We start from the raw sequence: 13,656 nt of genomic DNA, 5'->3' as shown, positions 1-13,656 counted from the left end.
CAATTTGTAAGCACCTAGAAGATAATAAAGTGATAAGTAACAGTCAACATGGATTTGTCAAGAATTTGTGGATGGGGGAAGAAGTAGATGTGATATATCTTGACTTTTAGTAAAGCTTTTGATACTGTCTCGCATGACCTTTTTATAAGCAACCAAACGAAATATAGCCTAGACGAACACATTATAAAGTGGGTCTGTTACTAGGGGTTTTGCAGAACCCAAAGCTCTTGGTAACTTTACTCTTTACGAGGCGGTGGCAGGAAATAAATCAATGGGGGAAGCAGGCAAACAAAAGTTCTTTCACTAAAAGCTTCTACTTTATTTAGTCTCCAGCACGTACACACATCCGCAACAGGTTAGTAGAGCACCCCAGATGAACCCCAGATTAGTATTTACCCAAGGTCTGAAGGAGGTCTTAAGTGGATTTCTGTAGATGATCAGTGGTCAGCCTTCCATCAGCAGCGGAACTTGAAGGTGTTCAAGTGTTCACTGAGCTCAGGTTTCTTCCTCTTTTTATACCCAATGTGTTAGTATTACATAGCTTGTTCATCAAAAAAACTGCCGGGCAAAAGATAAGTGTGGAGTTTTCCAGCCTGTCAGGCAGGGAATTTTCCCTCAGTTAACCAGCTGTATTTCACATAGTAATAGTTAACTATTGCCAGACTTTCCATCTTGCAAACCCGCATGCTTCAGCAAAAAGCTCAAGTCAGGAGGGCACAGGGTCATGTTTACTACTCATGGTCACTCACTTCCCCGCTCCCCTCCTGGTCTGTGCTAAAGTTTCAGAAAGGCCTAGCTGCTTTCAGCACTAAGCATAACAATTGGTATTCCTGCTTCTGGCAATGGTCTAGGCATGTTACTGCATTCTGGTCTATCAAAAATCTCCCCATCCTACAGGTGCATAACTGGTTGGAAAACTGTACTTAGAGAATAGTTAACAATGTTTCACAGTCAAACTGGAAGGTCATATCAAGTGAGGTCCCACAAGGATCTGTCCTAGGTCCAGTTCTGTTCAATGTCTTCGTAAATGATTTGGATAATGGCATAGAGAGTACACTTATAAAGTTTGCAGATGATAGCAAACTGGGAGGGGTTGCAAGCACATTGGGGGACAGGATAAGAATTCAAAACAATCTTGACAAACTGAAGAAATGGTCTGAAATAAATAGGATGAAATTCAGTAAGGGCAAATACAAAATACTACACTTAGGAAGCAATAATCAGTTGAACAAAAAAATGGAAAATGACTGCCTAGGAAGGAATACTGCAGCAAAGGATCTGGGGGATTATAGTGGATCACAAACTAAATATGAGTCTTCAATGTAATACTGTTGCAAAAAAAAGCAAACCTTGTTCTGAGATGTATTAGCAGGAAAGTTGTAAGCAAGACACAAGAAGTAATTCTTTTACTCTACTCAGCACTGATAAGGCCTCAACTGGAGTATTGTGTCCAGTTCTTGGCACCAGACTTCAGGAAAGATGTGGCCAATTCGAGAAAGTCCAGAGGAGAGCAACAAACATGATTAAAGGTCTAGAAAATATGACCTATGAGGAAAGGCTGAAAAAATTGGATTTGTTTAGTCTGAAGAAGAGAAGACTGAGGGGGACCTGATAACAATCTTCAAGTGTGTACAAGATTGTTATAAAGAGGATGGTGATAAATTGTTCTCCTTATCCACTGAGAACAAGACAAGTAGTAATGAGCTTAAATCGCAGCAAGGGAGATTTAGGCTACACATTAAAAAAAACCTTCCTGATTTTAATGGTAGTTAAGCACTGAAACAAATTATTTAGGGAGATTGTGGAATCTCCATCATTAGAGGTTTTTAAGCACCACTTAGACAAACACCTGTCAGAGATGATCTAGATAATACTTTGTCCTGACTCAGTGCCGGGGTCTGGACTAAATGACCTACCAAGATCCCTTTCAGTCCTACATTTCTGTGATTCTATTATTTTAAGATCTACACCAATGTTTCCTGAAGTAGGCACCCTGAAGGATTAACCAGGGCACACAGAAGATGTATAAATTAAGATGTGTAGACCTTTAACAACACATGGCTGATTTGCAGGGGCTATGTAATCGGCTTCATTCCCCTAAAAGAGGGCTTAGCTTTCTAAAGATTGAGAAACATTGCATTAGAGCAACTGGAAATGTCTAATTATCTGATCATCTGCTTTTCTAAAGTGCCTGTTGTCATAGTAAATAGAATTGTCAGTCATTGACAATGTGAGAGTGTGCTTATTGTCAGTCTGAGAGAAGAATAGTCAAAGGTTATTTCCACAGGATGTTTCCCAGTTTGTATTGTCTTGTTAGCTCTGTGTGATTCCATGTCTAGAAACAATGTGGTTCCACATAGTCAACCTCAACTGAAGTTGATAGTTTTCAGACCTTTTGGAAAGAAGCTATAAAATTGTCTTCCCAACACTTTGTTCGGATCCCTTCCAGCACAGCGTCTGTTGCTTCTGATGCTGTTGCCACATTCATTTTCTCACTTTTCTCATTCTGCAAGTGTCTGGAAGCCATCTGCTCTTCACTGAGCAGATTTGGATGTCACACACAGTGCAACCCCAAATTCAAAATCTATTGACTTCATCAAGGATGCTGAAATACTAGCAATATTTTTGTCAATCTTCCCCCTCCCACCATCTTCTTCACTTCTCTTTTGCAGATGGAGGACTCTCCATTAATACATTACAGCTGGCAGCCCCAACCAGCAGTTTGGCTGATGCTGCTTAGGCATGATCTGACTCCAAATGCACTTCTGTTACTCAAATGATTTTCAAATTTGGAAGTATTCAGCTCTTGTTTCAACTCCTTTTGCATGGCCTGAAAGACCTTACAGAAGTTGCATTAACCCTCTAAAAGTCTGTGCAGTTGACTCATAATACCAAAGAAGCTGCAAGTATGGGTGTTTTATTTCATATTCTTTCAACTAACTTCATCATACATTTAGTATAGAGCACAAAATAAACTATTGTGTGCATTTATATGATTATTTGCACTGATATTGCACCCGTCCTAACCCTGGCCTCTAATTTAGACTCATAGACTTTAAGGTCAGAAGGGACCATTTTGACAGGCCTCTCAGACTTGGTAAGACAACTCCCACCTGTTCATGCTCTCTGTATGTGTGTATATATATCTCCTCAATATATGTTTCACTCTATATGCATCCGAAGAAGTGGGTTGTAGCCCACGAAAGCTTATGCTCTAATAAATTTGTTAGTCTCTAAGGTGCCACAAGTACTCCTGTTATTTTTTTAGAAGGGACCATTGTGATCATCTAGCCTGACCTCCTGCACATTGCAGGCCACAGAACCTCACCCACCACTCCTGAAATAGATCCCTAATCTCTGGCTGAGTTACTGAAGTCCTCAAATCATGGTTTAAAGACTTCAAGTTGCAGAAAACCCACCATTTACAGTAGTTTAAACCTGCAAGTGACCTGTGCCCCATGCTGCAGAGGAAGGCAAAAAAAAAAACCACAGGGTCTCTGTCAATCTGACCAGGGAGGAAATTCCTTCCCGACCCCCAATATGGTGATCAGTTAAACCTTGAGCATGTGGGCAAGACCCACCAGGCATATACCTGGGAAAGAATTCTCTGTAATAACTCAGAACCCTCCCCATCTAGTGTCCCATCTCCAGCCATTGGGGATTTTTGCTACTGGCAGTTGCTGATGGGCCACATGCCACTGTAGGAAATCTCATCATACCACCCCCTCCATAAACTTATCAAGCACAGTCTTGAAGCCAGTTAGGTTTTTTTGCCCCCACAACTCCCCTTTGAAGGCTGCTCCAGAACTTCACTAATTTTACTGACATCCAGAGCATTTTCATGGAGGCAAGAAAGCAGCAATTTGGCCAGTGTTTCACTGTCTTTTCTACGTGTAAACCTCTAAGCACTTCACTCATATCACCATTCATTTGAACATACTGGATAATTGAGAGAGTGACCAGTTTTATTTACAGCTTTAGTGGTATTAATGCGAACGGCAAAATAACTTGCATTCCTGATTTCCTTAGTCAAAATCTGTACAACTTATCAATGCTAGTCAACGAAATGATGTAAAATGAGTTTGTCTGAACTAAAAGAACCGTTGATTGCACTTTCCAAGGCTTCTGGTGAGGTTACCAAATTATTATAGCAACAGATCAATGTGTTCTTAAAATAAGAAGTGCGCATATACAGGCAATCAAATTTGTTCAGCGGGAGCAATTTTGGATTCAACAAGGTTGTCATCCCTTTTGGACATTTCTTTTCTGGGGAGTGGTCAGCATAAGCGGTGAACTTCCAGAGTGGTAGGGGAATTGGAGCCTTCCTCAACGCTGCTGTTACAGCTTCATCCAACAGCAGCTGTAGGACCAACAACATCTCCAGACTGTAAGCTCTAGTGAAAAAAAGCTAAAAATGTCTATATTACCTCAGCTAAAGGGGCAGATAAAACCTCACCACATCTTCCAGTTACTTTTCCCAACCTACGAAGATTCTCATATTACCGAGATTGAAATTCAGCCACCAAGGTGTCATCCATTCCCCAGTCTCGCCCAAACATGGGGTAAAACATTTGATAGTACTGGCTGGATTATATGAGGGAGAGAAATAAATCTGGGTTTCATTGGCTCTCTGAAAACATCATGGCCCATTCTTCCTCACTATCCCATTCAAAGATCCCATATACACATTAAATGAGAGAGCGGACAATTTGGATCCCTGCAGAACATCTCTTGAAAGCACCTCAGGGCAGAAGAACAATTGCCCCAAAGTACCCTCTGGAATCTCCCCAAGAGATAAGAGCAAAGCCACCAAAAGGCTGCATCATTTGTTTGTGTTAGCATTAGCAGATGAACTAACGCCACCTCATAATCAATGGTATTGAAGACAACTGATAAAGGTAACAGTGTTAGCAGGGATACATGGTCAAGGAGGAAGGGAGCTACAAAAGCTTTCTCTGCAGCTCTGTGCAGTACCTAGGGCCATACTCAGAATGACAAGAATCAAGGCGATCTGAAGTAACCGGGTATACTGAGAATGTTTACACCAATAGTGTAAGCAGAGAAGACCTGGCATCTGTCTCCTTAAGATATTGCCGTTCACCTAGGGATGCAGACAGCTCAGTCCAAACCTACTTGATCTTATCTACATAATGATGTTGAATGTCCTCTACAAGAGGAACGAGTCTCTAATCAGCCATCAAATGAAGACAGGTTGGATGAATTTGAAATAAAGCTGCTGATCAAGACTTAAAGATTCTGTTGGGGAGAAAGGGAACTTTTCTTTGCCACCCACGCAGGCACCACATGACATTTCAAGAAATCTTTATGATGCATTTTGTCAGAATCAGCGTGAGATTTATATTGCCAGGGCTCTAACTGTCTTCCTTCCCCCTTCACTTGTCTCAGATAATCTGTAAACCATGATGACCTGTCAGGATGAAGTTGGGAAAGGAAATATCACTTCACTGATATGGGCCACTTCATTGATGGTTGAGGACAGAAAAATAAAGTCCTACCAATCCCTTGATTGAGTGGTCTGTTGAAGAAACAATATTCTCCTTCCTAATCCTCCAGAAATGCTCAGGTTCATTAATCTCTGAGGACAGAAATCAAACTGGTCTCTCATCCCATCAGGAGACATGTATCCCAACCTCATATACCAGACAGTGTTAGTCCATGACCTGGGCAGAAGCACAATTAGCCCACCTCCTGTCCCAACCCAACCACAGATAAAATATCTGGCCAGCTGTATGAATTGAGGTAGCAACCAGTGGACATCACGGTAATTGTGAAATCCTGGGTTGCCTCAAAAGAATTGTCATCAACATAGATGTTAAAGTCACTGAGTACTCTCAGCCTTGGTTCCTCCTAGAAGGAATCTCGATACCTCATGCAGTGACTTTGCAGTGCTACAGAACAGTTGCAGTACTAACACCAGTCTTGTCTTAACGTCATCCAAGGACTTTCACACAAGATGGGCATACTGGGTGAATTCCTGGCCCTGTTGAAGTCAATAGCAATTTAGCCACTGACTTCATTAGGGCCTGAATTTCACCCCCCGTATTTACTCTAGTTTTGGGGTGGAAGATCTGCATTACAGGCAGGATACAAACAGCATCGCCAGACATCCTCACCCATTTCCTTTTGGTTCATACTGAACTGAGTATATGGCTAGAGTCATCAGCACCAAAACTTGGCCAGCACGTGTCTTGCAAATTATAGACAGTTGATGCTTTATTAATCACTAACTTTGCATTGGTCAGCATGAAGTGAAGGCCCAGAAACTTGTTCACTGGTATCCCAATCTTCTGATAGCTAATTAAGTGCGAAACCAATAGAATTGAGACTAAACAATCTTGATTTTGGATTATGCTTTACTTCAAATCCTTTCCTTTCTCATCTCCCCTTGCCTACTACCACAGACATCAAGAGATCCACACCCTCACAACCAAACACCCTGCCAGATCTCTACAGTTCCAGCATGAGACAATATTGTTCAGCCATCTCAGGCACCCTTAGGTAGCCATTGAAGGGCTGCTACAGTTGACTGCCCAAATAAGGACTCCCCAGGGCTGGCTACAATGTTAATCTATAATGCAGGTTCCCTAACTCAAACAAGCCCAATTGACAGTTATTCCCCCAAATGTAATAAGTCTCACTTTCCTGCTTTGGGAGACACCACTCCAGCTTAATCCTATACTCTTGCCATTGAGCACAGATATCTGGGTCTGACCTACATATCAGTGAAGGGAGCCTAATCTTGATTTCACTCTAATTAACCAGTTTATTGGTTACTCTGGCATGTGTCTGTCTCAGTCTCCCCTGTCAGAGATGATGCTGTTTGTATAAATAATTGTTTCTGTGAGAAGAGGGGATTTGAACCTGCAACTCCCACATCCTAGCTGAGTGCTATACCTACTATGCCATAAAGTCAATCTTTCACACACTCAATATTTACTTATTTATACAAAGTGTAACAGCACCGACGAGAGAGTGCAAAAAACTCGATAGCTCAGTGGTTAGGGTATTGGCCTGGAGTGGGAGAGACCCAACTCTAAATCAGGCATTTGAACCAAGTCCTCCTACTTCCCAGCTTTAGGTCACTGTTCTAAATCAGGCAGAGCAAGAATTCTAATATGGGTCACCTACAGCCCAGCAGAGTACTCTAACCTCTGAACTATTGGCTGTTCTGTGGTCCCTTGTTCTCTTCCTTTGCCCTCTCCCTCCTGTCAAAAAACTTCAGCAAGACTCAGGTTCATCCTGGTGCAGAATGGGATTTTTTTGAAATCTCAAAAACTTTCACAGCATGGGAAATCTTCTCCTCACTCAGCAGGATAATCTCACACTTTGCTGGATTACGGATGGAAGCAGATTCCAGAGCCAAACATTCCCTCTTCCACTGAGAACACCCTACATCAAGCCTCAAGACGCTAAGTTCTAGGAACTGTTGGTGAGAGTGCCCCTGCTGTCTCAACTGTCCAGAAAGTGCACATGGAGAGAGGTGGCTTCTATGGTAGTCAGGATCCAACCATATAGGGCTTTATAGATTGCATCCAAGAGGAAAGGTTACAATGTCCTATCCAGACATACATGGAAAAACTTTTATTAATTACTGCTGCCTCATCCAGCTGGGCATCCAAGAAGACCACATTATGAAGTTCACAGAGACAAGCAGGCATATCCCATCAAAAGAGGAAGCAGATACCGTGGCCTTTTTCTCTGAATGTTTCCAACCAGCCCAGCCACATTACCTGTGTCTCACCCTGACTGAACTTCTGTCACCTTCCTGTCATCCAAGCTCCTATTTTGACCAGGCACTGGGGGTGGGGAGAACACTGAACCATTTGGATCCAGTTGTCATTTGCATCCTGATGGCACTGCAGTTCAAACATCTCACTCTTCTAACAAGCAAATGAGAAGGCTCAAAAGTAATTTCTATCACTTTATTTTTGTATTGAAAATGTTTATTCCAAAATTTAGCAAAGAGACTTTTTCATGGAAGTGCTTAGATGTTATTGTGAAGGGCAGTATAGGAACCTTAAAATGGATAGATGATAAGCCATGTACCCATTTTATGGATCTAAATAATAGAGAAAATACCATCATTGAACTGTCAAGTATGGCTCTGGGTAATAAAATGGGCAAGATAACTGATGACAAAAACCTTATGTAATCTAGTGGCAAAATTCAGTAGTAAACTTAGTCAAGGTTCTAGATCAGTGGGTGTTTTCTGACCAGGGCTCAGGTGTTATATTATTCCACTATATAGACTGCCATATGTGGGACACATTAAATTTGGACCTATTCACCTGCATTTTTCAGTATTTACTACTTATACATTTGGAAACCACTGGCAAAGTTTTAGTCACATTGGTTTCAGAAATTCCTGTGGCTTGAGTACAGCTGAATTGGAAACACTTTTTGTTCCATGTGCCAGGTATTTTAAGGAGCAAACCAATATGATGACATGTTTCAAACGAGGCTTCAATGAGTGGAAAACAAAAATAGAAATCTGTATTTAACCAGAAGAACTCATAACAGAGACACCGAAGCTAGACCGTGTATTCCAGGTATCATGCTACACTGGACACAAGTTACACAAGCATGTGAGGCCAGTGATAAAATCATACAGAGCAAAGCAACACAATGATGGATGGCCTTACTGGCATCTGTGCTAAAATTCAAAATAAGAGACAACATAATGGGTGTGGCTTTTTAAAAAAAAAACACATAAATGTAATGTTTTCAAAGGTTGAAGATGAGACTATTGTTTTATTTTAATGCATAGAACTTACCATCTGGTAGAATGTTTTAAACACCATATTAGAAAATAATTAGAGGTACGGTTGATTCAAAACCCCCAATCCAAATACTTCAACCTTTGGGAAAGTTTGAATCTAGATCTGAATTTCGCAGTTCATGTCCATCTCTATTTTTGTATAAAATGTGTCCATAATGCCGTCCTGGAGAAAGTCACATCCACTCCTCAATCAAACGAGACAGGTTGAACTGGCCTAGGGGAGGAATCAAAAGATAAGGAGAAAGCCTGAGTAACTCCACTCTCCCTACAAACAAAAAGAAAGGGGGATTCTTTTTAAACCAACCCAAACAGCATTGTAGTCTCCAGCTTAATAGCACAACAACCTCAGGACTGAGTTTGCCAAGAGTAGCAGAACGGATAAATAAAAGCAATACCAAGATGAATTGGACACTGAAGACAGCTCTAACTGTGATTATTTCAAGTGACTATAAATTTAAGTAGTTAAATACAAGATTGCCTGATGCTGAAATGAAAACCTTTGACTGCAAAGGTACAGCTGAAGGGCAGGACATAATGTTAATTGAGGTACTAGGACAATAAATCTCTAGAATGTTTGACTCCTAGAACAAATTCAGGGCCAGTAATATATGGGCTCCCTAGAGAGATTAAAGTTCAGAGTCCCAGAATTGATCTTCAGTTTGATTGTGGACAAAAATAAGCCAGAATTTTTCAAGTTAGTTGACTACAAAGTCTGCCATGGTAACACTGATGATAACAGTATGTATCACTTACTGAAAATAGTGCTTTTCATCCATGCTTATCGCAGTGCTTCACAAAGGTAGGTAAGTATGATCAGTTTCTCCATGAATTCTTTGATTCACTCACTGCACCATGACCAGCAGAACTGGCTGACAATGGAGTCGATTGAATGCTACAAATTCCTAAGGGAGGGGTGCACAGGGAACACTCACCCTGAACCTCAAGAGCATCAGGAGTCCTTTGCTGCACTTTCTCCAATGTATACCTGTGCCTTAATGAAGCCATCTGACCCACTAGTTTTGTTCTCCCTACAGTATTTTGGCATAACTACCAAATGGAGATATGGATGGATAAGGGAGGAGACTAGGGGTGCAATCCTGATCCCACTAAAACCAATGGGTGTTTTACTATTTACTTCAATGGGGCCAGGACTTCACTATCTATTGTGTTTTATTGTAGTGTATTCATATAACACCACTAATTTTTGACACCTCTTCTGCCATGAATCCGACACTTCTTTTGACTCATATGTTGTTTGCTTTAACACCCAAAAGGGTTTCATTTCTTAATGTGTTAAGAGCACCCACTCCACCACAGACTGCCCCACTCAGCCCTACCCTTCTCTTATAGTCTGCTTGTATGGAATGAAAGCTGTGTGTGTAGTTTTTGTTCACCTTGTTTTTTAGTCTGTATTAACACACTTGACCTTTACGTACTTTTGGTGAAATTAAATATGTTTCAGTCTTATTTTTGATTAAGCCACAGGGTGTAACAACAAAAGAATAATGGTTTTAGCTGGAGTACTGACAGGCAAAGAGAGGTCATTACTGCCCTCGTGTTCCAGCCAGAATTCCATTCCTTGAAGCTAGGGTACACTCCTTAGGCCTAATGAAAGGTTGACATATAATTTATTTTCTTGGCTGAAATAATAATTGAGATGGAAACCGAAGTGTATTGTACAGCAAATATTTTGTTCCTTGCATTTTTCTTTAGTTAAAAAGGCAAAACTTGTTTTATTGGGAACCTTAAGACACTCCCTAGAAATAGAAAGTGGTTTTGTAATAGTTGTGCGTTTTTAGTAGGTAACTTGACATTTCCTTCATTGCTGAACTGAGCCCAGTTACTTTAGTCCTTGTTGGGAAGGCTGTCTCCCAGAACGAGAAAATATTGTAGAAGTGTACTGAGTGTGGAAGTTCAGTTCTAAGGCACATCCTGATTGTCAAGCTGTCCTGCAATAGCTCAAGAGCATGAATACCAACCTCAGGGCAGACTGTTAAGAAGCAGGGCACAAACCCCAAATTGGTTGTGCGTTCTATATTTAGTTTTCACCATCCAATTATCTAGTGTAAACTCCTCAAGCACTATAACAGCCTTAACATGGAGTTACAGACAGTTCCCTTGGGAACTCCGATCTATCTTACCACCCAGGTAAGCTTACCTTTGTGATAGATGGTCCCTTACGTCAAAGGTCACAGCAGTATTCAGGCTATCCCCAGTCCCAAAGAATCAGTCACTTACCCCAGGTCAATTGCACCTTAGATCTCACACCAAAGACAACACTTGTAATCAATCCTATAATAAACTGTCTAAAGATTTATTAACTAGGAAAAGGAAATAAGAGAGTTATTTACAAGGTTAAAACAAGTGAACATACACACAAATGAGTTCTCATCTTAAGTTTCAAAAAGTAATAGAGGCTTCTATAATAAGCCAGATCTATACGTCCCTTCAGGCTAGCCGAGGCTAAGCACTGAGGAATCCCTTGCTTATGCCTAGGAATCTTGCCCCCCAAGAGTCCAAGCAGCAAAGAGATACAGTTCCTCCTTGTTAGGGCTTTTTATTCCTTCCCCACTTTTGCTTCAAGTTGCAAATTCTGCTGTTGGGACAAATTCACTTGCACATCTCTTCATGGGGAGGAGAAGATCAATCAATGAAGTCCTGTGTCCCCTTGATGTTCCACAATAGTTCATCTGGTGTTAATAGGCCTCCTTTGTCAGGCAAGAATTGCACCTGCTGTTGGAAACTAGTATTTCACACTCATTAATCCGTCTCTCCTGTCTGGTGATTTCCAGTTACAAAGCAAACACTTAAATATTACCTTATAACATGTCGTACAGATATTTGCATGCAGCAACTTACAACCATTTCATAAATTTTAAACGCTAAACACATTCTTATAATTCTAATACCTATTTTAACAGTACTAACATCCAGGTGAGCTAGGCTGGTTCCAGCTATGTATTTGTCAGTGTTCAATTGAGACCTAGGGCCTTGGCATGAGCTGGCATCTAGTCTGCCAGCATCACACTGATCAGACACACTCTGGCATTGTGATGTAGAAACCATCCAGGAACTTGTGCCTCCAGTCTGACCTAATGTATCTTCTACCTCCTGATTTTCAGCAAATGTTGAGAAAACTGCTGCTGAAGCGCAAACATACTGTCCAGTAGCAAGGATCAGGTTAACAAAGTGAAGTGAAGAATAAAAAGATCCTAAGTTGCTTTCCATGCATTTTAGACTCTATTCTATGGCAGTATTTCCCCTCACATTTCTTTTTGCCTCATCTAACCTCTTGCAGCACATCAACTTTCAAGCAGTTCCCCTTGTTTATATTCAGTAGTTGAATTTAGTGCATATCAAAGTTAATCTTCCCCACAGTTTGTACCTCAATACTCCTTTTTGCTATTCCAGTCCCAGGCACCTCCACCTCTGCCATTGTACCTCAGTCCTGACTTGCAGCGCCTCTGCTATTTCAGTCCTCACCTCTGTTAGCAGAGACTGCCAGTTGTATCAACTTGGAGTTAGTTTTAAGATGTAGACAAACATCTACAGGTGACTATGCAGAGACAGCCAAGCTAATTTTTATGTGTAATTTACAGTAAGGGCCCGTTTCTGATCTTGCATTCGTATAACTTCAAATTAACTCCACTGAAGTCACTGGAGTTACACTGGTGTGAGCAAAATCAGAACCAGGCCTAAGTTAGGATTTGGAACCCAGATCCCCAGAAGGGAAAGACTAATGCACTACCCCATAGTACTACTTAGCACTTTTCAAGCTGTTCTTATTCTAATTAAAATGCATTTCTCTTTCGTCCCTACTCCATATGATCATTGCTAACCCCTGACAACTTCTACTTGTAGGTGTTACCAGTCCTTCTGAAGAGCTAAATGAATCTGATCCCGTGGAAGAGAGGCTTCGAGCACAAATTGAAGAAGAGAAAAAAAGGTGTCGTTTCTGCCTCATCACATACTTCAAATATCAAATTAAAATGACATCTGGACATGTGCAGCATGTCCCAATAAGACTTCAGTACTCACAGCTAACCTCTGCTTTGCTTTGACATTATTACAAAAATGCCATCTTTCTGGTTCACTATTAACTTTCCACTTTCAGTCTAAAATGTCAGCTAGTTTCCTATAAGCGTGGTCTGGCAGTCTAAAAATAGTGCAATATGTTACTTACTGAGGATCAGAGTTAGCAACTTGTTCATTGGGATCAGAGTTAGAAATTTGCTCTTTGGTCCTAAGCTGGCAGGGGTGCTACCAAGACAACATACTTATCCATCTGTTATTTGCTCCCGTGGCTGTTTCAGGAGCAATAAATGATTTTCTAGGGTCAGGTTTTTGTATCTGCTGCCCATAGAAGTGCTAATAAAATATGAGATGCTCTCCCATCCCTGGCTTTGAGAAGTTGTTTTGAAGTTCAGGGTTGGTAACTGCCCTGGGTAGCATAAAACTACATTAATGATCTGTCAGCATGTTTTCCCAGAGCCAAAGACAAAACTTCTTTGTTCTGAACAAACCCTCTTCTCCTTTCTCACTGCAGTTATAAAACAATGTTCAATCGCTTGAAAGGGTTGAAGATAGAGATTGAACACTTGCAACTTCTTATGGAAAAAGCCAAGGTGAAGCTGCAAAAAGACTTTGAAGTCTGGTGGTCTGAGGAGGCATCGAATCTGCAGGTATCGGCATGTCTCCTTCAACAGTATGCAAATATAAAATTAAATCTGCACTTGTTGCCTAAAGAAACCATTGATTAGATAGGAAGGGGACTATTATGGCTGAAGCTTTGTTCCTGATTCTCCTCACTCTTAGTGTGGTGTAAATCAGAACTTGAGAGTTACACTAGTGTAAAA

The 13,656-nt window shown here is 41.0% G+C and overlaps 1 protein-coding gene across 1 annotated transcript in view; it reads left to right on the top strand.

Moving 5' to 3' along the window:
- Positions 1-13,656, top strand: part of KIF6 (kinesin family member 6) — a 284,172-nt gene that overhangs the window by 252,917 nt on the left and 17,599 nt on the right. Inside the window, exons 18-19 of the mRNA XM_065401377.1 lie at positions 12,662-12,746; positions 13,347-13,482. Of these exons, the coding sequence (XP_065257449.1) occupies positions 12,662-12,746; positions 13,347-13,482 (221 nt within the window). The remainder of the gene's footprint in view (positions 1-12,661; positions 12,747-13,346; positions 13,483-13,656) is intronic.

Source organism: Emys orbicularis, chromosome 3 (assembly GCF_028017835.1).
Source record: "Emys orbicularis isolate rEmyOrb1 chromosome 3, rEmyOrb1.hap1, whole genome shotgun sequence".
Taxonomy (NCBI): domain Eukaryota; kingdom Metazoa; phylum Chordata; order Testudines; family Emydidae; genus Emys; species Emys orbicularis.
The sequence above is the reverse complement of the archived record's forward strand: the minus strand, read 5'-3'. Positions and strand labels throughout refer to the sequence as shown.